At 39.2% G+C, this 26225-nt stretch overlaps 1 protein-coding gene across 1 annotated transcript; it reads right to left on the bottom strand.

The window, feature by feature from the left end:
- Positions 1-2857: 2857 nt before the first annotated feature.
- On the bottom strand, positions 2858-24139 carry PPP2CA (protein phosphatase 2 catalytic subunit alpha). Its single transcript, XM_004420194.3, has 7 exons — positions 23814-24139; positions 10627-10836; positions 7079-7252; positions 6405-6494; positions 5708-5869; positions 4188-4306; positions 2858-3611 (listed from the first exon to the last, which is right to left on the bottom strand). The coding sequence occupies exons 1-7, from the start codon at positions 23913-23915 to the stop codon at positions 3539-3541; spliced, it is 930 nt and encodes a 309-aa protein (XP_004420251.1). The 5' UTR covers positions 23916-24139; the 3' UTR covers positions 2858-3538.
- Positions 24140-26225: the final 2086 nt, after the last annotated feature.

The raw sequence follows: 26225 nt of genomic DNA, 5'->3' as shown, positions 1-26225 counted from the left end.
CAGCCATGAGAATTTTTTTTGCCTTGAAAAAAAAAAAGAAACATGGCTTTTCTCTGGCATTCAATCACTAGCTACAATTATCTCCTCTTTCACCTCTTGGGAGAGGACTTCTGGTCCCAGCGTGTCAGGAGACACAAATCTGGGCTTTGTTGCCCAGTCCACTTACTCTTAGTTATCAGTGATCTTTGTATGTTCAACTTTTAAACAAATTTGTACATTATAATCATCCATAATCCATATTTTCCTTCCCCCCAATTTATACACCAGCTCATAAACGAACATTGTGACCTATTTACAGGACAGCACCAGGACTGTAAGCCAATAGTGCCGTTTCAGCAACACCCCATTTTTGTCTACATAGCAGTACCAGCACAATTAAATATATACAATAAAAAGCAGAAATAGAATGTACTTATAGTCCTAAGACATAAGGCTTAAACTATAATTGAAACAAATATGGAGATCATCAGGCATGCCCAAAATAATACATCTACAACCTTCATAAGGTCATTCAACAGAATAAATGGACAACTGTGAAGGGAAAAAACCTAAATTAAAAAAGTTTATAAAAGCTAGAAATATGCCAAAGAAAGTGTGAGAATAGATTATGGCTTTAACGAAAAAAAGTTTTAGCTCATGGGAACAAAATCCACCTCAAAACAAACAAGCCTATTACTAAACTTTAAGGCCCATTTCTGGGAACATAATTATGGTTGAAAGTAAGGGACTCCTTATTATACAGAACAGGTAAAAGTGACTATTGAAACAAAGTTAAGAGTCATATAATATATTTTAATTATTTACCAAAACCCACAATCACCAACTACCACAAAAAACCAATTTTCTTAAATTTGTAGTTGGGAAACTGAGCAGTGGTTCTTAAATCTAGATGTAAATTAAAATTACTTGGGAAACTTAAAAATATCTATGCCAGGGCCCTCCTCCAAACAATTTAAATCAGAATCTCTGTAGGCATCAAGGTTGAGAACCACAGAAATAACCATCCTTTTTCTACTAAGATAAAGCTAAGTCTTTCTGATACAGTCATGCTACACTTCCATTTAAAATACACCTACTGCAACCAAGAAAAAGAAAAAAGTCATCTATGTTTGCTTAGGATATTCAACCGTAGCAATGAGTACATTCATTTTACGAATTTATTTTACCCTTACAAAGTAAGTTCCATAGCAAATTTCTACAAGTCCTCAGTATAGAATACTCAAAAAACTCTTTTTTAGTTGACATGGCTTTGATATTTTTTTTTTGAACAAGAAGTTTTAAAAGTTTACTATGAAAATTCTATTTTAATCTGTTACTAATTGAGAAATCAGCAACAGCAATTACATATTTTTAAAGGAAGTTACTATACTTACCAACACATTTTCTGTACCCATTTCATAATCAGGTAGGTTACTAGCATTTTCTAGTTTAGATGGCCAAAGCCCCATCATTCCCTGCAACTGGACAATAAGTTTAAGCCCTGGTAATAATTCTAAACCCAAGCCTGGCCACAAGCCCTTTTCTGCCAAACACAAGATTTACTTTAGAGAATCTATACCTGGATGACAGTACCACATGTCAATTACAAGATACGTATTCCTTTAGAGTCAATTCTGACATCACAGGACCTGAAAAACAGCTGCTTGGTATCTAGATCATTTGGACACTGCATTAAAACTACTGCACATTGATAAACTATTTGTTCAGTCAGAGAGAAACGGCATAAAGTGACAAAGCAAAAAAGAGAGACATATATTTCTTGTGAAAGCATAAAAAGATGAAATGGAGACATGTAGAAAAACTAAGGGCTTTTTGCTCTGGACAATCAACTTCACAAGCTACCAAAAATACTGTCAATTACATCAGAGAAGAGGTAAAAAGGAAGCGGACCATTTTTAAAAAATATATAGTGTATATGTGTGTATCTTCCTTGAGCATCTTGGAAAAGAGAAATGCACAAACTTTCTTGTCACTTCCAAATTCAACACAGTACAAAGCAAAGAAACTTTTATTACTACACTCACACAAGTAATGATTAAGCGTCCTGACGTTTACCCTGGTAGCTTAAGATGATCAAATACTAGTTTCCACAGAAGAGCTGTTCTAACTTCCTAATCCTCTTCAAAGGATAAAAGGGGTGGGGGGGGGGACGACTCATTAAGTGCTTAGCACTGCCACTTCATTTCAAATGTCATTTTTGTCCTTGGGTGAATGTACGTAACACTAAAACATGACCCAGCAATAGTCTTGTATTTGGTTTGACTAGTATCACTTAAACAGCTTAATACAGAACAACGCTTTAACAGCTTTCTTATCTGACACAAATTTAACTCTAAGATCACATGACATAACTCTAAATAATGTACAAATATGTTAAGAACTCACCAATCTGTCAATCATTTTAGAGAGTCCATGTAACAAAGAAGCAATATAATATTTACAACCAGAAACTGCACTGACTGATAGACACATTAGTTTGTTAAGCTCTATCTGAAAACACGCTGTTTTATTAAAACAAAAACCAACAAACTTAGATTAAATCTCAAGTTATGTGGTTTACAGTCAGGTCTTACGAAGTAGCACACAGATTTCCTTTCTTGCAGACAAGTTAATATGCAGGAAGAACCCAAGAAGAGCACGCTGACAATCTCACAAATTGTACCTTCTGGACTACAAATAAGTCCTGAAATTCACCTGAAAAATGGCAAGGAGTTACCAGAGAGATTATGTAGTGGCCTTGATTTTTATTTTTCTCTATCTAGAATTCTACACATTCTAAAATTTATCAATTGATGTATCTTTTAAATAAACAGCACCAGTTTTGCCCATTGATACAATCAAAATTTGACTTTCTCAGTTCTTAGTTCACAAGTTTATTATGAAAAACACTGCAGTGCTCTTGTGCAGTAACATCGTCTTACAGGAGGGAAAAAAAAAACACTTCTGTTCAAACCAACTCACCAGGTTCCGACAATGACAAAGAACAACATGAGGCTGAGATTGAGAAGGGAAATAAACTGAGTGCAGACAAATCATACAATTAAATTAAATGGTATCCCTGAAAATAAACAAAACGATTTCAAAATTCACAAGTAGAGGGGAGGCCTTGGTACTTATTTTTAAAAATGTTCATTAAGCTCCAATGATTGTTTGTTGCTATCCTTATCTACAGTCATGCTGAGTAAAGCTATAGCTAAATGGAAGTTAAATTGTATTCACGAGGTGTTAATGTTTACATCTTATTATCTGCAGTCTCTCAGAGAAAGCAAAAGTAACTACAAATAGCGCTATGCCAGAAACTGGTTTCTTGACCAACAATGTCGCTTCAGCATGCAATGAACTGGTTCATTCTAAAGTGGTCACGGCTGTTGATGACAAGAGGCTTTGTATTTTTTATATGGCACATCTTTTGGTCCGTGTGAAAACAAGTTTTTTGAATGTTAACTATTCTCTGACATTTTGGAGTTACTGTTGCTCTTCCCATTTCCATTAGGTCAATATATGGTTCATGGCAATACTGTACAAGTTTAAAATTTCATTACAGGAAGTAGTCTGGGGTACGACGAGTAACATGTGGCTCGCCTCTGCGAGGTGCTGGGTCGAACTGCAAGCTGAAAAACAAGACATATTTGTTGTTTATACTGCAAGACATCAATGTACTGACAATCAAAATCAAGAACATTAGTCTTTCAAACTTGACACATTTTTTTCCTATCAAATTTCAGCTTGCCTTAATGTAACAAACTCTAATCGTAGCCTGGTTATGCATTTAATAAGGGTCTTCTAAATGCACGCCTCCTCAAGCCAAGGCAACTTCTGCCAGAGAGGATAAGCTTTTATGTATTGGGATTCCTTCTAAGATCATTTGAAAGAAGGGTTCTACTGAATAAATTAAAAAAATTTAAAGAGCCTAATGTACTATATCTGTAATCTCATCTTCAGGATATATTATTTTATAAACTCCACAATAAAAGCATGAGTTTAAAAATAAAACCCTAACAATTCATAGTAGGGTCTATATAAGACAAGTTTCTGTTGACGTGTTTCAACATTATAGGTCTGTTTCAAAGGAAACTTAAAAATCAAAATGGAATCTGGATTTAGCATGAGTTCTTGAACTCTTAAACCTCCCATTAAAAGTATATATTCAAGTAATATCAACCAACTAGTCAGGCGTAAATACTTACAAAGAATATTTTAGAGTATCATCAAGTTCCATGATTGCGGCTTGGTTACCACAGCGATAACAATAGTTTGGAGCACTGAAAATGGTTACTACATTTCGGTCATGGCACCAGTTATATCCCTACACGAAAAAGAAAGGAGATAAAGATCTATTTTACTTCCTTATTTACACAACTAAATGTGACTCCCCTCAAGAAAGAAAAAAAGATCTCCCCTTCCCCTCAAAAGGCTTAAAAAATACTAATGCTTTGTTTCTGGATGATTTAATTATTTTTTGTACTCTGCACAACTTTAAAAATATACACATATTTATTTTTTTCCCCAAATTACAAAACTAGTGTATTATAAAAAGAAAAGCCCTAAAAAATAGCACCAATCACCACAGAATAAACTGCTTCTTATGTATCTGGCCTTCTGTAAATAGCAGTATATCATCAGCCTCTATTACTGCAGTGGCCCTAAACATGATCCAAGAATGAGCATATGGCCATTCCCTGTAGAGGCGGATACATACTCCTAGGAGACCAGAACCTTATTAATTCTCTCCTCAGTCATAGGTCAAGGTCCCCAAGTTGGTCACTGCCCAAGTACAAAGGAGAGATGCCTCTAGGATCTCCAGCCTCATTCTCTCAAAGTCCATCTGAATGCATGAGTTACTTTTTAAGTACTGTGCACAAATTTCTTTCCCTATATCTTTAGCAAAGTCAGACTTTATTGATGATAATCACAGAGTTGCAGTAGTATTAATCTAAAGAGGACTCTAGAGGCCGGCCTCGTGGCATAGCAGTTAAGTGCGCATGCTCCAGGGCTCGCAGCCTGGGTTCAGACCCAGGGCGTGCACAGATGCACCCCTTGTCAGGCCATGCTGTGGCAGCGTCCCACATAAAGTGGAGGAAGATCGGCATGGATATTAGCCCAGGGTCAGTCTTCCTCAGCAAAAAGACTAGGATTGGCATGGATGTTAGCTCAGGGCTGATCTTCCTCACACACACAAAAAAACATAAATAAAATAAAATAAAATAAAGAGGACTCTAATTTTATAAGTATGCTAATCAATATTCTATACTAAGTATTTACCCCATTTCCCCTTTAGCTTCTTCTTTCAAATCACCTGTAATCCTACCATCCAAAGGACTACTTAAACATTTTGGTGTGTTTCTTTCCAACCTCTCCTCCACACACACACACACATATTAAATATATGAAATAAACAAAATTGGGATCATAAAACGTTACATTTCCCTCTTCCCTGCATCTTACTTTCCTACCCTTAAATCCCAAACACCATCCAGTCATTAAGAATTCTCTGAAAACATGTTAATGATGCATTTCATTGTGATCAAAAGCTTGAGATTTTAATTCTAGTGTGCACCTACTGAAAATGCTCAGGCTATACTGGCAAACTCATCAGCAGGAATATATGGAATGTTCTCATTAATATCATTTAATTTAAAACTCCCTAATATCTTCCTTCATTAAGCTTACTTAAAAAGCAAACCAGGTTTCAAAGAACAGAACATACCTCCATCACCAGCTGGTGAGCTCTAGACACCAACGTGAGGCCATTGGCATGATTAAATGTCTCGGAAATATCTTGCCCAAAGGTGTAACCAGCTCCCCGAGGAGATATACCCCATCCACCACGGTCATCTGGATCTGACCACAGCAAGTCACACATTGGACCCTAAAAAGCAAGTTAAGTTTTGAACTGCCTCTTGTAAAAATAACTAATACATAATTTTAGTAATTCACTAGAAGCAGTACCCTATTCAGTCACACTTTTTAAGTGGTGTTTGCTAAAAATAGTAAAATGTTTTGTAGTTGAAGTCAATTATCTGTGTCAAATAAATAGGAAACTATTTCCAGATGTCTGTAAGAGGTACAGCCTACATTAATGAGCCCCAACAGCAACAAGCTCTAACTAATCTGCCTATAGTATGCAAATTTCATGTTAGATAGTACAGTCTAGTAATTAAGGCAGAGGCTCTGAAGACAACCACCACCTAGGTCCTAAGCCCAGTCCTGGTGATGTGATCCTGGCAGGTTTCTCAATGGTGGCTTCTTCTGAAAAATAGGGTCAACAAGAGTGCTCACACAACATGGGGTCATTTTTGAGAATTAAATGCAAGAATACATATAATGAACTAAGTTACAATTAAATTTTTCCTCTCTCTAAAATGTTTCCTGAAAAGATTTTATTATCAAATAAAAGTCAGTACCTCATGGGGAACTTCTTGTAGGCGATCAAGTGCTCGGATGTGATCCAGTGTATCTATGGATGGTGAGAGGCCACCATGTAGACAGAAGATCTGCAAAGTGTGGTTTATAATGTTAACTTCACCTAAAAGAAACTTTAAACATTCTGGAAGAAGCTGCAGGCAGTAGCCCATATCACTTGGCCCCACTGGTGTTTTTGTGTTCTGTCAGAACCAGTCTTATTTCTGCAAGGTCTATCTTTCTTCCAGCCTACTCTAAACTACTGAATACATGCTCCCTTTCTTCCTGATAAACCATCACTACTGCACCCAAACTCCACTTCAGTCAGTTCCTCCAAGAAAACGTTTCTCTGATCTTAACCCTCACCACAGACTATTATCTTCCTTCTCATAGAATTTTCTTGCAATTTCTTCTGTGCACTCCCTCTACTTGGACCAGTAAATAACTAATTACATCTCTCAGACTTGTCCAGAAACAGCCTGAGAGAATAGATGGGCTACATCTTCATTTATGTGGTCCCAACATACAGTTAATTCAGTGCCTGATACAAACAAGGTACTACAAAAAGGCCCAAACGGGATGTGAGGGTGGAAAAATAAGTTACTGGCACCTAAATGTTAAGAAAGCAGATTCTTGAAAATAATCAGCAATATAAGTTTTAAGAAGACCCACATACCTGCCCATCCACTAAGGCAGTGAGAGGAAGATAGTCAAAAAGATCTGTAAAATATTTCCAAACATTTGCATTTCCATATTTCCTTAAACACTCGTCATAGAAACCATACACTTGTGTAATCTGTCTGCTCTCATGATTTCCTCGAAGAATGGTGATGCGTTCACGGTAGCGAACCTAAAACAAAACAGAAAACAACATGAACAGCTGGCTCCTTCAAAAACCAAATGACAATTCAGCAAACATTTTACAGGGAAATCCACAGTTCCAATTTTGTTGGAAAAAACATCCCACACCCCCAAATCACACTGAACTGAAACCATACATCTACAAACATTTGTCCATGGGGTATTTGCCAACCCCATCTCAACTAAAATCACTCTTGCTACCACCAACTTTACAAGCATAATCATTGACTGTAAAACTCCATCCATGAATTTTTTTTTAGATTTCAATGATTTTGGGTAGATTTATACAGTTATGCAACCACCATCGCAATCCAGTTTTAGAATCTTTCCATTACCCTAAAAAAGACCCCTCATGCCTATCTGTAGTCACTCCCAACTCCCACTCCCAGCAACCACTGATTTACTTTCTGTCTCTTGAGATTTACTTTTTCTAGAAATTTCATATAAACGGAATCATACAATACATAGTCTTTTGCGTCTGGCTTCTTTCACTTAGCAGAACAGTTTTGAGGTTCATCTGTGTATAGATCAGTGGTTTCTTCCTTTTTATTGCTGCACAGTATTCCATTGTAAGGCTATACCACATTTTGTTTCTTTACTCACCAGCAGGATGAACATTTGGATTGTTTGCAGTTTTTGAACTAATAATGTTGCTATATCATTTGCATGTAAATTTTTTTGTGGGGAGGAAGATTAGCCCTAAGCTAACATCTGTTGCCAATCCTGTTTTGCTGAGGAAGATTGGCCCTGGGCTAACATCCGTGCCCATCTTCTTCTACTTCATATGTGGGATGCCTGCCACAGCATGGCCCAATAGGCGGTGCATAGGTCCACACCCAGGATCCGAACCCATGAACCCTGGGCCACCAAAGCAGAGCACGATAACTTAACCACTACGCCACTGGGCCAGCCCCTGCATTTAAGTTTTTATATGGACATATGTTTTCAGTTTTTATACGGACATATGTTTTCATTTCTCTTGGGTAGATTCCTAGTAAAGTATAACCAGTCATATGGTAGGAATAGGTTTAACTTTTTGAGAAACTGCCAAACTTTTTCAAAGTGGCTGGACCATTTTACATCCCCATCAACAATGTATGAGGGTTCTAGTCTCTCCACGAACTCACTAACACTTCGTATTATCAGCCTTATTGACGGACATTCTAATGGGTGTGACTGTGACTAATTTGCATTTCCCTGATGATCAGTGATTCTTGAGCATCTTTTCACGTGCTCATTGCCCATTCATATATCTTCTTGGGTGAAATATCTAATCAAATATTTTGTCTCTTTTAAAATTATTTGTCATCTTACTGAGTTATAACAGGTTTCAGAAAATATATGAATACAAATACTTTTTTCTTAGTGATATCTTTTGAAGAACAAAAAACCCTAATTTTGATGAAGTCCGACTTGTCAATTTTTTAATGGATCGTGCCTGTGGTATCATATCTGAGAAATCTTTGCCTAACTCAAGGTTACAAAGATTTTCTCCTATGTTTTATTCTAGAAGTTTCATAGCTTTAGCTCTTACATTTAGTTCTATGATCAATTTTGATCCATTTGTATGGTACGAGGTATCTAATTTCATTTTTTTGCAGGTAGATATCCAACTGTTTCAGTACTATTTGCTGAGGTTTCCTCCCCCTGACCGTACTAGTCTGCTAGGGCTGCCATAACAAAGTACCACAGACTGAGGGGCTTAAACAACAGAAATTCATTTCCTCTCAGTTCTAGAGGCTAGAAGTCCAAGATCAAGGTGTCAGTAGGGTTGACTTCTTCTGAAGTTCTCTCTCCTTAGCTAGTAAATGGCCATCTTCTCCATGAAGTTCTCTCATCATCTTCCTTCTTCATCTGTGTCCTCATCTCTTATAAGGACACCTGTCATACTGGATTGGGGTCACCCATATGACCTCATTTTACCTTAATTATTTTTTTCATAATTTTATTTATTTATTTTTTCCCCCAAAGCCCCAATAGATAGTTGTATGCCATAGCTGCACATCCTTCCAGTCGCTGTTCGTGGGACGTGGCCTCAGCATGGCCATAGAAGCGGCGCGTCGGCGCGCGCCCGGGATCCAAACCCAGGTTGCCAGCAGCGGAGCGCGCGCACTTAGCGGCTAAGCCACGGGGCCGGCCCTTAATTACCTCTTTAAAGGCCCCATCTCCAAATAGGGTCACATTCTGAGGTACTGGGGATGAGGACTTCAACATATGAATGGGGGTGGGGGAAGGGAGGCACAATTCAGCACATAACACCTTGGAACATGAATTCTTAAAGGTAGCATATTCATTCTTCCTCTGAGCACTGGGATTCTTCCTGGGCTTTAAGTACAGGTTAGCTTTCAAGGCTGCTTTCATAGTATTTAGAGTCACAGGAGAAACTTTCCATCATTTAATCCAACTCTTGCATTTTATAGATGCAGAACATAATGACTTCCAAAAATATTTTGTAGCACTTGACATGATTCAGACCAGTAGCTTCATGAACACACCCATCATATTAATTGCCTAAAATTCAGCTCTTGTCAAAACCATATCTCACTGCTTCTCCAATATTAGAAGTCTCTGGCAGCCATTTTATCTTTCTACATATTCTTTAATAAAATCTTCTCCCCAAAAGGTAAAGTCAAACAATTTCTTTTAAGGGAAAGGCAGAAGCCTGCCATCCTAAAAGCTATTTACCATTTTGTGTTTCACCTTTAGATCTTCGTACATTTCCCAAAGCTGTCTGGTGTAAAGCAACTTGCTTTCTTCATCATTTCTATTGTTTTACATTATCATGTAATGTTTAATGGCTGCAAACTATTCCATCAAGATAAATCATAATTTAGATATTCACTTACTATTCGATATTTAGATCAATTCTTTTTCTGATATTAAAGATAATGCTACAATTCATGTTTTCACATAAAGGCCTTTTCCTCTTGACTTTCTCCTCAGTAAATTAATTATAGGATTACTGTGTCAAAGGATATAAATATTCTGATATTTTATATGTTTTATTCCTTTATAACACTTCAAAAATATCCAGAAAGGTAATTACATTACCTCTCCACACCCCAATTTATCAAACTAAAATTTCTATTTGACCAGCCCTCTAACATTTTTCAAATAATCTGACTGAAGCATTCTCCTTCCTTAGAAAATAACCTTTTTGTTTTTATTCTGCACAATCCCTTTACTCAGAATGAAGACAGACCTATGATTTATAAGTTCCAAACCTGAATACTTGCATTCCTAAACGCGGAGTTTTATTCTAAAACCTAACATTCAGATGGAGAAAATAAAAAATCACTGGAAAGAAAGAACATTCAAGAGGTCTGTCTTACCCAGTTCAAAACACCCAAACATAAAACTTACCTTAAGAGCTACAAGCAGAGTAACTGTTTCAACTGAATAATATCCTCTGTCAACATAATCTCCCATAAACAAGTAATTTGTATCTGGTGATTTGCCACCAATTCTAAACAGTTCCATGAGATCATGAAATTGCCCATGTACATCTCCACAGACAGTGACTGGACATCGAACCTCTTGCACATTGGATTCCTTTGTCAGGATTTCTTTAGCCTAGAGATGGAGAAAAACCAATACATTTGGCATTAAACAACATTAACAAAGATATGTTTACTCACATTTAACATAGCCTAAGGGGCAGACTCAGTGTAAGATGAAATTGCAGGTAATTATGATCCCACTAAAACAAGAGAGCAAGATATGGCTGGATTCTATCTATTGGCTATCTTGCCCCTGAAACCTAGAAAAAAATGTGTATCAAGATGCATAGCCCCGGGTCGGTCCCGTGGCTTAGCGGTTAAGTGCATGTGCTCCACACTGGCGGCCTGGGTTCAGATCCCGGGTGCACACTGACGCACCGCTTCTCCAGCCATGCTGAGGCCGCGTCCCACATACAGCAACTAGAAGGATGTGCAGCTATGACATACAACTATCTACTGGGGCTTTGGGGGAAAAATAAATAAATTAAAAAAAAAAAAAAAAGATGCATAGCCCCATTTCTCTCTTCAGTATCAGGAGATTTTAGGCCTATCAGTTGCCATCTAATAACTAAATGCTAAAGAGATTGTTATTAGCAGCCATATAAGATCAATGAAAATGGAGCAAGACATTCAGGTATCTAGTTTCTTAGCTTCAGAGTTCTAACTATACTGCTGGCACTCCAGGATTCCAGGCTATGAGGAAAGCTTTCTTAGTCTTGCTTGACTTTTAATTTCTGGAAAACATTAAAATTTCGTCTGTATTTTTTACACTCTATACTAAAATGAAAACTTCTTGTTTTACAGTTGTGGCTATTCAATATACATGGTTTTTATGCTGCTTTTAGAAAATTCTTTGGCAGCATATACATTCCCCCATGTAATCACAAATTCTAACACTTTTAAGCATAACATAACATTTCATTCAGTAGAAACCCTATCGTTCATTCAACACAAGTTTATTGATCATTTACTATATGCCAGATACTGTAAAGTGCACTGGGAGATAATCATTCATTTGCTCAACTATCTGAGTGATACTACGTGCCAGGTGCTGTGTTAGCCACTGGAGGTATAGTGAACAGGATAGGTAATTCCCACGGCGGGGGGTGCAGGGCGGGGGGGGGGGCGTGGATTTACAAGTAACCACGTACAGACTGTGTTAAGTGCCATAAAAGAAAGGGAGAGAGTAACTGGTTGAGATCACTTTAAATAAGATATCACAACAAAGACGACAGCTCATAAAAGCACAATGGAGCAGGAGAAGCAGAAAATAAAATGACTGTTTACTAAAGAAAGGGCCAACTGCTAAGACATGCTAGAGTAAGCAGCAGTGTTCCGGGATCACAAACACTAGAATAGCTAGAAAACTGCTTGAGGTCCAAAGAATGGGGTGGGATGGGAAATGGGAGGAGATCCAATATAGGCAGATACAATCATGTCTATAAAGTCCCAGAAGTTAAGAGGAAAAGGTTAACATGGCTGAAGCATAGCACGCAAGACTAGAGAAGAGGGTAGACTGGGGTGGAAGTACTACTTAGACCAACTACTATGATTTTAGCACTGAAAGTCTCACATCCCAGGAAAGGCCCCAGCTGTGCCCAGACAAACCATGACAGCTGGTCACCCCAAGCGAGAAATGTAGGGAGAGAAAAGGATATGGATATGAACTGAAGAACAAGTCGAATCAAAGTAGTAGTAGAACAAAGATCCACTGGCAGAAAATATGATCAATGAATTTAGAATTTCAGAGGTAGGGCTATGGATGTGGATTTCTGAGATGGAGTAGAGCTTAAAGGCTACTAGTATTCAGTGACCAATCCACCAACAATTCTTGCCTAGTCTCCTTCTAAAACATATCTCAAATACATCTGCTTCTATCTTTTTTGCCACTACCCTTGTATGCCACGATCATTTCACCTGGATTAACTCCATTTCCACTCTTCCTGCCTCCAATCTATTTTTCACGCAACAAAGTGACAGTTTAAAAAATGTTCATCATGGGGCCAGCCCTGTGGCTTAGCGGTTAAGTGCGTGCGTTCCGCTGCTGGCGGCCGGGGTTCAGATCCCGGGCGCGCACCGACACACCACTTCTCCAGCCATGCTGAGGCCGAGTCCCACATACAGCAACTAGAAGGATGTGAAACTATGACATATAACTATCTGCTGGGGCTTTGGGGGGAAAAATAAATTAAAAAAATGTTCATCAGATTCATTTTATTTAGCATTGCACACACAGCACCTTGCTAGAATAATGCTTGAGACACAGAGGCACTTAATATATATTTGTTGAGTGAGTCAAGAACTTAAACTGAAATACTGGATAAGTCATCTTCAGGGAAAGCCATGGATATCTCCCAGAACAACAGCAGAAGTACAGGCCTGGAAATTGGTACCAAGTTCTCTAGAGAACAAAGAAATAATAGGTAATAGCAGTAAGGAAAGATGCCTAGATATCTAGGTAAAGGGTAGAAGCCTGAAAAACACATGGAATTTTATCCTTGAGTAAAGGGAGGCAGCATCCATCCATCTGGGAGGACTATTAGAGAAGGTACATGACTTCCTCAGGGAGAGCCAGATTTCAGTGACACCAAGGTAAAAGAAATTAGTTCTGAAAATGGGTTAAAGGCATTTACTTCATATATTCAATCAACTTTATAGAGTATCTTCTATGTGCGACCAGAATGGTGTTCTAGTGGGAGGCTGGGTCAAGAGACGGCAACATACTGCAACACTGGGGTGAAATTACCATAAAGAATTGTTGCTAATGAGCCACTGCTCATTACATTTTGAGTGACAATCAAGGATGACAAGGATTAGTTTTAAGGCAGGGGAATGCAACCTTAGCTGCACATTAAAAATCACTTGGGAAGCCCTTAAAAAAAAAATCCAGATGCCTAGGGTACTCCTCTCCCAATTAAGTTAGAATCTTTGGGGGTGGGATCCAAGCATCAATAATTTTTTTCAAGTTTCCCCTCCCCATGCCACAATGGTGCTTTCTTACATGCAGCCAAGTTTAAGAACCACTATTTTCACGTCAGCCAACATTTGTGTAGCCTATTTCAGGAAACTCAACAATCACTGACATCCCTAAATTAATTATTAATTTGATCTAAGATTTTTAAGTTAAGAAAAAATTTCCACCGTCTCAAAGAGTAATTTCTTAAGAAAGATATATAACCCATCTCTCTAGGGTAATTCCAACCGCCTCTGATTTATTGTTACTAAAAAGCAGAAGTTCACTAAGCATATTCCATTACTAAGTCTGTTTGGCATTAACAGCATGTCTAGTCTTTTTAGCACCTAGTACATACTAATGAAAATAGTTGTAAATGAAATATAAGTCCTACTTCAAAGAAATTTGCAAAAGTTATTTGGAAGCTTTAAAAGGACAATGACATAAGAAAACAGATGGTAACATATCATGTAAATCTTGCCATGATGTTATTATCATATCTAATTCTATCAGAAGTTAAATTTCAAAATACATCTTTTGACATCTGCTTACCTGTAAGGCTATTCTCTATATGAATGATAAAAAGTTGCCATTCATGACTGCCTAAAGTTCCTTATTACAATCTGCACAAAATCTCTATTAAAATCATGAAAGGAAAATTAAGCCTAAATGCTATTTGTTCCCTTTATTTCAAATTAGACAAATCACAATGATAAACACAGTATCTATCTTTAATTTTATCTTTAAAACTATACAAGTTATAGTAATACATTTTTGTAAAAAAATGTAAACAGCAGATAAAACTAAATGTCCCCTTTGACCACTCCACAATCTCTCTCCCCTTGGGCAAAGTAACCACCAACAGCATTCTGAGGCACAACCTTTCAAAACCTTGTTTACAAATTTTATAGATATATTGTATGCCCACAAAAACATAATAGTTTTCCTTTGCATTTTTAAAGGAGAAACAATATTGTTCAGCAGCCTGCTTTTTTCGCTAACAATGTATCCCAGAGTTCATAATACCTACATACAGACCTGGTTAATTTCTCATAGTGGATGTAGCATATTCCTTGAGGGATGACAATACTTTGGGGGAAGGGGGGTAAAAATACCACAATATATACCCTAGTATTTGTTCCCTTGTATATATATGCAGGCACATTTCCTGAAAGAAGATACTATGAAGTGGACCTATTAGTATATCTAGTAGTTTGCATTTTTTTATGTTGATACTACCAAACTGTCCTCCAAAAGGGAAAAGACACTGTATATATAAAGTGAACATTTTTAACTTTGAAACCTGGGTAAGTCAAAGCTCTTTCTTTCCTTCCTGCCAAATTTCAGACCAGAACAACTGTAATTAAATCCTGGAGAAAACAGTAGTATGTATCAGACGCAATCAAGCCAATTATTAAGTACATTTTAACAACAAAAATTCAAGCTTACAAAGGACCAATTTTGAACATATTTTTTGTTTTTTGTCTCAACTTACTAGCTCTCAGGTGATCACTATAACCAAAATACGCTACTCTAGAACACCAGAACAATCAAGGCTGCAGATGTCCTTCTTAACGATTCTTTTACAATCAGGAAAACTAATCACAGAAAAAGAGAGGTCTGAGAGAAGCTGTACTATCACAAGGAGTCAGGCCTTCAAAGTCCCAGAAGCACCTAAGAGAACCCCTCTATGGGTCACCTAATAGGTCACCCAAGAGCCTCAAGGCCTTCAACTACCAGTCTCAAAAGTGGCTATACAACTTCAACTCTCTAATTTAATACTCAAAGTAAACGGTAGAACCAGACTTTTGAAGTAATTTAATTGACATTAGAGATTTTTAAATTTTTAATAACTCCCTTTTCCTCTCTGGTATTCTAACTCCTATAATTTAAAGCCTCATGTTACCTGAATTACGCACAAAAGCAAAACACACACACTTTAAACTTTTTTCTTCCCCTGAAACATTTTTCCAGGAGTTCAAATGTCTCAGCTAATATATTTAACATTTGAAAATAAATTAAGATCAAGTTTTTAAAAACTGTGTAATCAGCACCATACTGATTTTTTATTTATTAGAACCCTAATGAAATTCAAACAGTATAGACTGAAATGAATGAATTCAAGTAAAAGAGATTTTATATAAAACTTCCTAGTACAAGGCTAAAACTGAAATACGCTACTCCATTAATAAGAGCTTATCACAAGTTGAAAGTTGAAATTTTATACAATCCTAAAATCCAAACAATTTGGAGATTCACTTGAAAGAAAGCCAATGTCCTCATAGCATTCTGAGTTCTAATTCAGAAATCTCACAATTTTATTTTTCAACGTACTAAAAAACAATCAGTTGTAAGGTGAATTATCTATAGATTTGTTTCATATGGGCCATCCCTAACCACCATAATAACATGAAATTACAAACAGAGCAGACTTAAATTACACCTCATACATCATCTAAGCCAACAGTGCTCGAGGAAGACAAATAAAAGAGAAAAAAACAGGAACCAACAGAGTCACCAACCACTTATGTATTAATTTCCTTAAGGGCACACAAAAGCGATATCATTTCTACTTGTACTGTAGGAAAAGTCAGGCAACACACTTATGCATTTTTATTATTAAATCAAGCAAACACCTAAAAATACAAAATGATTACAACTATGTAAAAATTCTTTGTACAAAAAGATTGGAAAACATTAAAATGTTGAGATTGTTTATTTCGGCGGTAAAACTGTAAGAATATGACTGTCTTAATCCTACCACCCACAAAAACTAGTCTCATTTCTTTGTATTCCCTTCCCTGTATGTTTTTAACCTACATACAGATCTCATGTTTACAATCAGTCAACGTCTCATTTTGTGTCCTAATGTTTCATATTCACTAACCCAATTTCCTACAGCATTATAGTAATCATTTTAAACTGCTGTATGGTATTCTCTTGAACACATCTATACATGTATTACTGTTTATTTGAATTATATCTTTTCAGGAAATTTTCAATTGTGGGATTACAGAGCACAATAGCATGAACACTTTTTGGGTTTCCTATGTACTATTAAACTGGATTATGCCCAACTTGTCATGCACTAGTAAGTGGAAGAATGTACCCATTCTCAGCTATTTCAGATATAAAATGTTATCTCCTGATTTAACTGGCACTTGTCATTTTGAAGTTCAAACTTCTCTGCTTCTTTACTATCAGTTATTTCTTCTCTCATACAAATTGTCCACACATGTTCTTTGAGTATCTATTCATAGAGAGCTGATGTTCTTAGATATTTTCTATTAAAAATCTGCTGATTATTAATTCTAATGTTCACTGGAACTCTAGTTCAAGTAAACTTAACATTTCATACTGTAACCATAGTTGAGTACGTTCTACTAATATAGCCAAAAAGACATGAGAAGGCTGAAAAATGCAATAATTAATTTTTGAATATTATTTTTCATTTTAAGTAGAATTGAAGATATCTGAAGACTTTCTAAAAAAGCAAAATAATTAAATTTGCAAACTAGAATAATTTTTTTCAATATCCTAAGAGATATCAAATTCATACTGCTTTTATGAAAGATAAAAGGTAGGCTTCTTTGATTTTCATAACTGCAAAAAAATTAAGGTTCATGATAAATTAGTCTATATGGCTAGATTTTTATTTTGGTGATACATAAGGTAGGACATATATTATATATGTATCTGGGGAATTACTAGCCCGGAAAGCAAATGAATCTTGAGTTAATTATTTTCAACTATCAAACCTTTCTTCATACTGAACAGATATTAGAACCTCTAATATTTTATAAAACATTTTGGTCTTCTTTGATTAAAATCTGAATGATTATACTTTACGGTCTAACCGAAAGAAAAAGGTCAGGGATGAAGGATAATTCTAAAATTGTATTAAAAGAAAATACATAATTTGGGCCAGCCCCGTGGCTTAGCGGTTGGGTGCGCGCGCTCCGCTGCTGGCGGCCCGGGTTCGGATCCCAGGCGCGCACCGACGCACTGCTTCTCCGGCCATGCTGGGGCCGCGTCCCACATACAGCAGCTGGAAGGCTGTGCAGCTATGACATACGGCTATCTACTGGGGCTTTGGGGGGGAAAAATAAATAAATAAATAAATAAAAATTAAAAAAAAAGAAAATACATAATTTGATGTTTTTCCATCTGTTTCTGTCAAATAACCTTCAGCTCTAACCAAAATGAATGAACATTTTCTTTAAAGCCGGATGTCTCACGTGCAAGAGACTGGCCTCGATCTTGACCAATTAACTCACACATGTGCATGAATTAAACATTTCCTATCATTCCTGCATAGGGAAAAAATTGTTAATCTACTAAACTGAGAAATGTTGTTATATACATAGTTGTTTAAAAAAATCTCACCACAACAATCCATCATGAACGAGATTCAACCACTCTGGGTCTCCGGGTGAGATGAGGTTTCCTCTCCCATCTGTAAAAGGTGACTTGGCCTAGATGGTCTTTAAGGTTCCTTCCATCACTAAAATTCTACTCAATCCTAACGCACTTCTTAAGCCTTTTTATTAAAAGTCAGAACCACTCCACACAAACAAATAGTGGGCATTACTGCTAGTTTACAGACGATGGGTGGCAGAGAAATAAAATTCACTTGATTACCACTAGCATAAACCTTCTAAAACTTTTCATATCTAGAGTGTTCAAGGCCAACCTCCTGACTAATCTGAAACTCTGCTATTAGAGCAAAAAACTAACAAACCCCTATGATAATGTTATTTAGACAAACCTAAATAGTCAAAACTTATAATGCATATAATGGGGCTTAATAAATTTTGGTTGAATCAATTCCAAAAACAAATGTACAGTGCCCCATACTTAATACCATCACCTACACTTTGACCTTTGTGAACTACACTTTGCATATGACTCTAGCTAGGTAAACAAACTCTATCTCCCAGGGGCACTCTAGAACAAAGGTTCTCAACCTTCTTTCAGCCTCCTCAACAACAGAAGGGTAAAAATTCCCATCTGTAGTAGTAACTAAATGACTAAGGCAGAGGTGGGGACAGGGAGTGCCCAAGTGGCTGGCCAGCTGGTCATGTACAGTTTAGAAAATACCCAGACTCAGATACACAAGTCTCTGTCACTGCTTTGTTCATCCATTCAAACCACAATACCAATACATAAATAGGCAATAACAACTTTGCATTGTGAAGAAATTAAGCAGTAAATCCCGGATTGTTCTTTACAGTTCTTTCAGACCCCACCCCTCAGCCATTTATTGGCAGCCAGACCTCTACATCAGCTTCTACCACTTTTGCTCCAGAAGAAATGGGGGAAAAAAGCTATTTAAAACAGCAAAAGCTAAACAAAATCTTCCCCTTCCTAGTTCTAGTCCAATTCAGATCTCACTTGTGTAGAAGAATGTAGGTTGAGGGTTTTTTAAGACAAGAATGGTAATAAGAAATGAGTAAAGAAAAAAAGTGGAAATAAGAGAGTCAAAGCAGAAAGATTAAAAAAAAAGGTTTATCTGCCACACATAACTTTTCCCAGCACCCTCAGTAAAGACCCTCTCCCCACCATTACCTCAACCCAAACGCAATCTCCCGGTTTTCCTAGGTTATCTCCTCCAAACTAAACAAAATATTTCACAGGAAACTGACAAACTTGACTTACAGTGAGATAGGGGAAATATATGCTGCCATAAAAAAGGGGAACACTAGATGGGTGGTACCAATATATTCCCATACACTCCTCCCAGGCCCATTTTTCTTTCTACAGCATGAGTTTCACCTTAGCCCTACTGCCAGTATGTGCAGACACAGAACTCCTGGCTCTGATGGAGAAAACAAAGGGAGAGTTGGGGGACTTGTGTGTCTAAATAGTACGACTGTGCACGTTTTCCGTGTTTCCTCATTAAGTCAACCCAAAACCAACTGCATTACTGCTTCATGCTTGAGAGATGATGAAACACACATAGGCACAAACAGGTTTAACTGTGGAAGCTATAAGGATAAAAAGAAAGGCACTTTACAAGCTGTAATGAACAATATAAATGCCAGTTATGCTTTATTAGAATATTTCAGAGCTCAGTCTCTGGATCATGATTTACACTATCTGTGAATACAAAGAAAATGAACTGGGGTTTTTATCTCACTATCTGAGGGACAAACGTAGTTAGCCATATCCAAAACCAAAGAATAATTACTGTTTCCTCCTCCAGGACAAAGTGAGACAACTGTATGTGACATGAATAGGAAGCTTTCAAGCAATCAGAATAAAAATAGTTTATTTTTTTAAATTTTACTTCATTTTACAGAACTGTTGATTCTACAATTCAGTTTGGCCCAATTCACCTGCATCTTTCAATATTAACACTATCTCAGAACAGAGAAGAGGGGGCTCTGAAGCAAGACTAGAACATTGGGATTAAAATCCATAAACCTAGGTAATCTCAATTTAGCCCCATAGTCATTTTATCTGCCTGAGTCTCTGATTTATATCTATAACTGAGAACAATAACTGTCTCAGAAACTTGTTAAGAGAACTGTGTATTTGAAAGTATGATGAAAATAATATTCTGTATCATGCCTCCTCTCCAACTGTTTGTTCTGGATATTCAAATTACTTTTATGGAAATGAGCCAACAGACATACAGACTGACAAAAATATATTACCCACTTCATACAGGAATTTAACCTTGGTCAAATATTTTGCGGCTCATCCAATTAGAAAGAAGAGGTTTGCTTTTTCCATACTCATCTAACAAATGTTAACACTAAGTGAAGCCGTAATGACCGCATTTTATTTATAGTGCTTGTAGAGCAACGGAAAACAGCAGCATACCTACGTAAAGAACTCCTTCGAAAAAAAATCTGGCTATCAAACAACATTCTCCACAAGTTTGGTAAGACCTGAAAGCACAAAGCCAAAAAAACACACCTAAATTAAGCCACTGCTGAAGTCACATAATAAAAGATTGTTTACTGTAGTTAACGCAATACCAAGCTGATACTATTTACTTCTTTAAATCTGTAGATGGAAACATACCAGTCCAGCGACATAGATGTAGTAAGGCTACCGACTATAGAACTGTGCCTGAGACAAAACTGCATTCATTCTCTCACCACAAATTTTTAAACAATCAAGAAATTATGATCCCCAAAATGGTAAGGTATACTGCACACACAATAATCTTGGCTTTGATATAAACCTTAATTACATCTTGAGAAAAAAAGCCTAAACAGTTAATAACATAAAAACCATATTCACCTTTGTCTATACACACTTGGATTCTCCGCATTTTGAACACCTACCACTGTTAACTGTTGATGGGATACCATAATAATAGTCTCTCTTATGGTATACTCCCACCTTTACGATTTAAATTTAAATATTTCATTCAGATTAAGCATCTTCAGATGGATAGAAGGAAGCTTTTATATTATTCCTTCTTATAATCAAAGAAATTATCAACTATCACCAAATAGCTATCCCTAACAAGTATCTCTTCTTTAAAGAAAGAAAGAAAAAACTATTATACTAATAAAAAAAATTTTCCCTCGAGATTTTCAAAATATGTAGCTTTCACCAGATGTGCTATTGGCCATACAAATATTAACAGGGAAAAGACAACTTTTGTTTTATTAGAAAAACTTGGACAAAAGATCATTTCAACTCATGCATCCTAACATCCCACATACCTAAAAAGCTGCCTTCAAATTAGTTTAGTTTGGAAAGTTAATATAGTTCCAAAAGTTGAAATACAAGTTAAAAACAGTAGGAAAGCTGTGTGATAGCCTCCCAAAAGGATCCATTTCTTGGAAACCTAACTTCAAACATTATTTCCATCATTTTGGCTCTAAGAACTAAAATCTGGACACACTGGACGAGCAATGGAGATCTAAGCATGAATTAATCGCACTACATCTTCGTTTTACAAAGATGTGGGAAACAGTGAATATTCACCAGAAGCATCAAAGCTTCAGCCACCCCAGCTTAACATCCAAAGTTATCTTCTAGTCTCCAATACAAACCCTCTACTTCTGTGGTCCGTCTACTATCAATTGCCAACTAGATTCAGTCACCTTGAGACTAAGTATGATTATTCTTCATTGCTTTTCATTCCTAAGAGTAAGCAATCTTGGATATTCAATAGGTGTTCAATATTTATACACTAAGTTCTAATTTACAATGGAATTGTATAATCTCAGAAAATTAGAAGGGACCCTGGAACATCCATTTTAACTCTTTATTTTACAGACAGGAAAATGTGGAGCAAGTGAAGTGGTTGCCCGAAGGTCAGTCACAATTATGCACTCTACGGCAGAAAGAGGATTAGTGTCCAGGTCTAACTTGAAGTCCAGTGGTCTTCCAATTACATCATTACCTCTCTTCTAATGTTTTCTACACAAATGACTGGTCATCTAGCCAAGTGCTGACTCAGTCTTTATATAGAGTAAGTACTAAACTCTAAAAGTCATTAAAACCACCACTTATAGTACCTAGAAATTAAGACCTAACAATATACATTAAATAATTTTTAAAAGCCTATTTCTAAACCTTTAAAACAAATACCATCCTCACTTGATGCAAGAGAATTAAGGGTCAAGAAGCAACAAAGAGTACACGCTACCCCTAAAATTCAGCTCCAGGAGATGATGTGTCACCTCATCCACTAATAGGAGAGTTTTGTTCAGGCTTGGGATAAATAAATCTGAATTTGACTCACTTAAGTTGCAATTAATCACAACACAGTTGCTGAAAAAGCCTGTTTTAGGAGCATATACATCAAACTCATGAACCTAATTTTCACATCAAACCACAAACGAGTCAGCAGAATTGCTCTCTAATAACTCTCTTCACTAATATGAAATGCTGATATTCCACAATTCTGTACTAAAACGAAATGCTGCAAAGTTAATTTTGAAAAGGAAAGTCAAAATATTCATAGTGGAGATAGCATTTTCTATACTTTAGAAAACTGAGTTATAAGACTTCAAAAATACAGCATAGCTAACAGCTAAATAGGCTGTTTCCACAACCCTTAGGGAAAAACAAAACAGAATTAGATAATTTAAAATGGATTTATTAAATGGATTACAACATTCTATTTTCAACATCTGTGAGATAAATTATTCAAACACTAAGCACAATGTCTGGAATACAGTAGCGGTAAATCGACAGCTATTATTACTGCTACTACTACTACTTAAAGCCAGAAAAATACAAACAATTAACTTTTCCAACAAAGAGCCAAGATATAAAATTTACTGCTTAGTTTATATTGCTCATTTTAAAAAATAAATGGCAAAATGCCAAGTACATTAACCTTAGAGAAGGGTTTCACACTACCCAATTTGAGTCAGCATATAAACCATAGATTAAACTGACACTTGATTTCCAATCCCAAAGCTCCTTATTAAGTATGACTCACCAAATTCTCCATTTCTTCCAACTATGAAAAATAAATTATACTCCTTCCCTGTAACTACCACCATGACCTTCGTAGAAATTAGGTTAGAAATTCATTTTTAAATTCTTAAAAAACACGCTTTAAATAAGTCTCTAGAAAAAACTGCTCGGTGAATTTAACACAAACCACCCAGGATAGTCCTAAAGTTGTGTGACCTTTAGCCAGGTCCTGGGATCTGGCCTACAAGCCTGCCTTTGAGGGGACCCTCTGGACAGCTTTGGACCCAAATATCAGGCCTGAGTACAAGCAGAAAGCCTCTTACCCACCTCACAGGCGAGTCCTAGGTCCCATTCCCAGGCCGCAGAACCCAAGCGATCTACGCGGATTTCAAAACCCTCCCCGACCCCGACACGCACGGTCGCCGCTCCCCCGCCACCTCGCCCGGCGCCAAGGCCCGGAGGCTCCGAAGCCCCGGAGCCGGCTGAGCGGCGCCATTTTAGGAGGCGACAACCAATCCCTGCGCGGGAGGCAGGGGGCGCCGGGTCGCCCGGGAGCCGCGCCGGGCGTCGGTCTGGGCGGCTCGGGGGGCCCGGGCCGGCGCCTCCGCCATGTTGCACCTCCCCACCGACGCCGCCGCCGCCGCCGCCTCCTCCTCGGCGGCCTCGGCCGCGGCGGTGCGCGCAGCCGGAGTGCAGCTTACCTTCTCGCATAGGCTCTTGACCTGGGACTCGGACAGCTGCTTGCACTCGTTCAGCTGCTCGATCCACTGGTCCAGCTCCTTGGTGAACACCTTCTCGTCCATGATGCCACCCACCCGAACCGGCCGACGCTCCGCGCTACTCCCGCGCCGCCGCCCGCACACGGGCCACACGCACACGCCGCTGCCGCTTCCCGGGGTACTTGTGTGGCGGCTGGCGGCTGCTCGGCGCTAGCGCTGACCCGCTAGCTCCCCCCCGTAGTGCTCGGCCACCGGCCGCTGCCCTCCTCCGATCGCTCTAGCCCGCGAGCTCGGTCTCTGTAATGGCGGCCGCCGGCGTGGTGACGTCACGCCCGGCGTCAGGAGGCGGCGGGGTGCGGAAGGGCAGCAGGGCCGAGACACCGGCTGCGCAACTGCGAAGCCAACCCTGCTCGGCCGCCAGACCCGAGTCGGGGCGGGAACTCGGGGCCAAGGCGCAGGCGCAACGTAGCCGGCTGGTAACAGGCACCTTCGCTTTTAGGGCGTGGTCCTCCAGAAGGGAGGGGTCGAGGGGGAAGGGAAGACCGAGTCAGAGCAAGCGCGGTGCTTCAGCCGGGAACCCGGCCGATCCCAGGGCGCTACGTCCCGCTCGGCGCGGGCGCGGGCCTGACGCAGCCGCAGTCCGGGAAGGAGGGGACTCCTAGCTGCTGGAGACTTTATCCCTAAGGTGGTAGGCGTCGGGTTCACCCGGCGACTGCCGCCAGGTCGCGGAAACGAGGATGGCGACCCCATGGGTCCTCCGTGGTGCAACAGCGCTCGAATTGCGTGGGATTCCCTCATCTTTGGGGGCAGGAGTCGGCGCCGAGTGGTTGGATGGGCCGCCTCCGCCTCTGGGCGCGGCCAGCGCCTTGTAATTAGGTCGCTCGTAGGCGGAGGAGGGTGTACCTGCCCCGGGAGTGCCATACGGTGCGCCTGACTCCCCCGGCACACACCTGTCCGCGGGCCTAGGTGTGTCGTCGGGCGCGATGGCTGAGGCTTGGGCTCTTCTCTGGGCCTCGGACCGTGCCTGGCTGCCACACGCCCCGCGCAGCCTCTCTCGTTGTCGCCTTCAGCCCCAGGTGTTCGCCTTCCTCCGATTTCGGTTCCTCCTGGGAATGAGAGACGTCCCTCCCCCCCCAACCCCTGCCCTCCCTGGCCTGCTTTCTAGAGGGAAGGCCGTAAGGAGATGGTCACGCTCGTCTTAACCGCGACCGGATGATGTTCGAAGCGGCTACGATCCGCACTTTCAAGAAAGCTCGGATACCCTAGGATCCGACCACGGTCTGGCTATGAATCTCTTTGGAGTTTGCGAAATGTTTTCACATTCCATTGACTCTGCATTCACAGAAATATTTGGCTCTGTTGAGCGCCAACTAGGTGCTAGATCTCACGCCTGGGAGACAGAGGTCATCCAAACAGTCAAGGTTCCCTGCTCTGGTGTAGCTTGTATTCTCCCAATAGCACTGCTTAAAAACGGTCTGGGGACAGATAGGCAGAAGAGAGATTGTGATGTCTACAAGACCTGAGAGATAGAAGCTTTTCAAAGGACATTTAACCTTAAAACGTAGGGCAAGAGCCGAACCTGGTCCCCTGTTTTCTAGACTCCCTACCCCAAAAAGCAGGCGACCCTGCCGCACGCAAGCGCTCAGGGATGCACTGGAGGAGAGTAGAGTGCTCGCTGCAGCTCTGAGGGCATTTTCCTGACCAACAGGCTGCAGAAGGCTTTGGATGCCCAGATCAGCCAGTGGCGGGACTAAAAATTCTCCTTTATCCAAGACAACCTGCTTGGCGAGGCCGACTGGCTTGGCCTTCCCGGGCTGGAAATTGCAATTCTGCTTTCCCTTGGTATTTATCAGTAGCGTGCCCAGAAGAAAGCACCTCAGATCTAATCCCCAAAAGGCTTATACTTAATTTACCAGGCTGGAAAGAAGTTCTTTTAGCCCAAATTCTGACCATGTTTTGCAGTTAACATCCCCAAGTAATAAAGGAGTAAGAGTTGAGACCATGTAGAATGAATGAGGAAAAAAATGTAGCTTGGTGCCATGATTAAAAAGCCATGTTCAGTGTGCTATCCTGTCTTGTTCTTCACTGTTGCCCGGTACCTGTGTGAGAAATGGTCCTGTCTCAGAGGGCAGGAAGCACTCAGGCGCTCAGAAAAGAGAGGTGACTTGCCCAAGGCTGCGGTGGTGGTCAGGATTTAAAACTTCAAACTTCCCAGTGCAAGGTTTCAGTCACACTCACACAACTGACCTCCAAGGACTGCAATATGGAACAGGGTCAATATAACTTCCCTTTGCCTGAATTCTCTTATCTGGAAAGGTGGGGATGATGTTAGTTTGGTAGATTAAAAAGTATTGAGCACCCACTATGTGCTAAGATTATAATGAGTGGGTTTTT

The sequence above is a fragment of the Ceratotherium simum genome, chromosome 4, assembly GCF_057802395.1.
Source record: "Ceratotherium simum simum isolate JZ-2026a chromosome 4, ASM5780239v1, whole genome shotgun sequence".
In the NCBI taxonomy this organism is placed as follows: Eukaryota; Metazoa; Chordata; class Mammalia; order Perissodactyla; family Rhinocerotidae; genus Ceratotherium; species Ceratotherium simum.
This window is presented reverse-complemented; position numbering and strand designations above follow the sequence as displayed.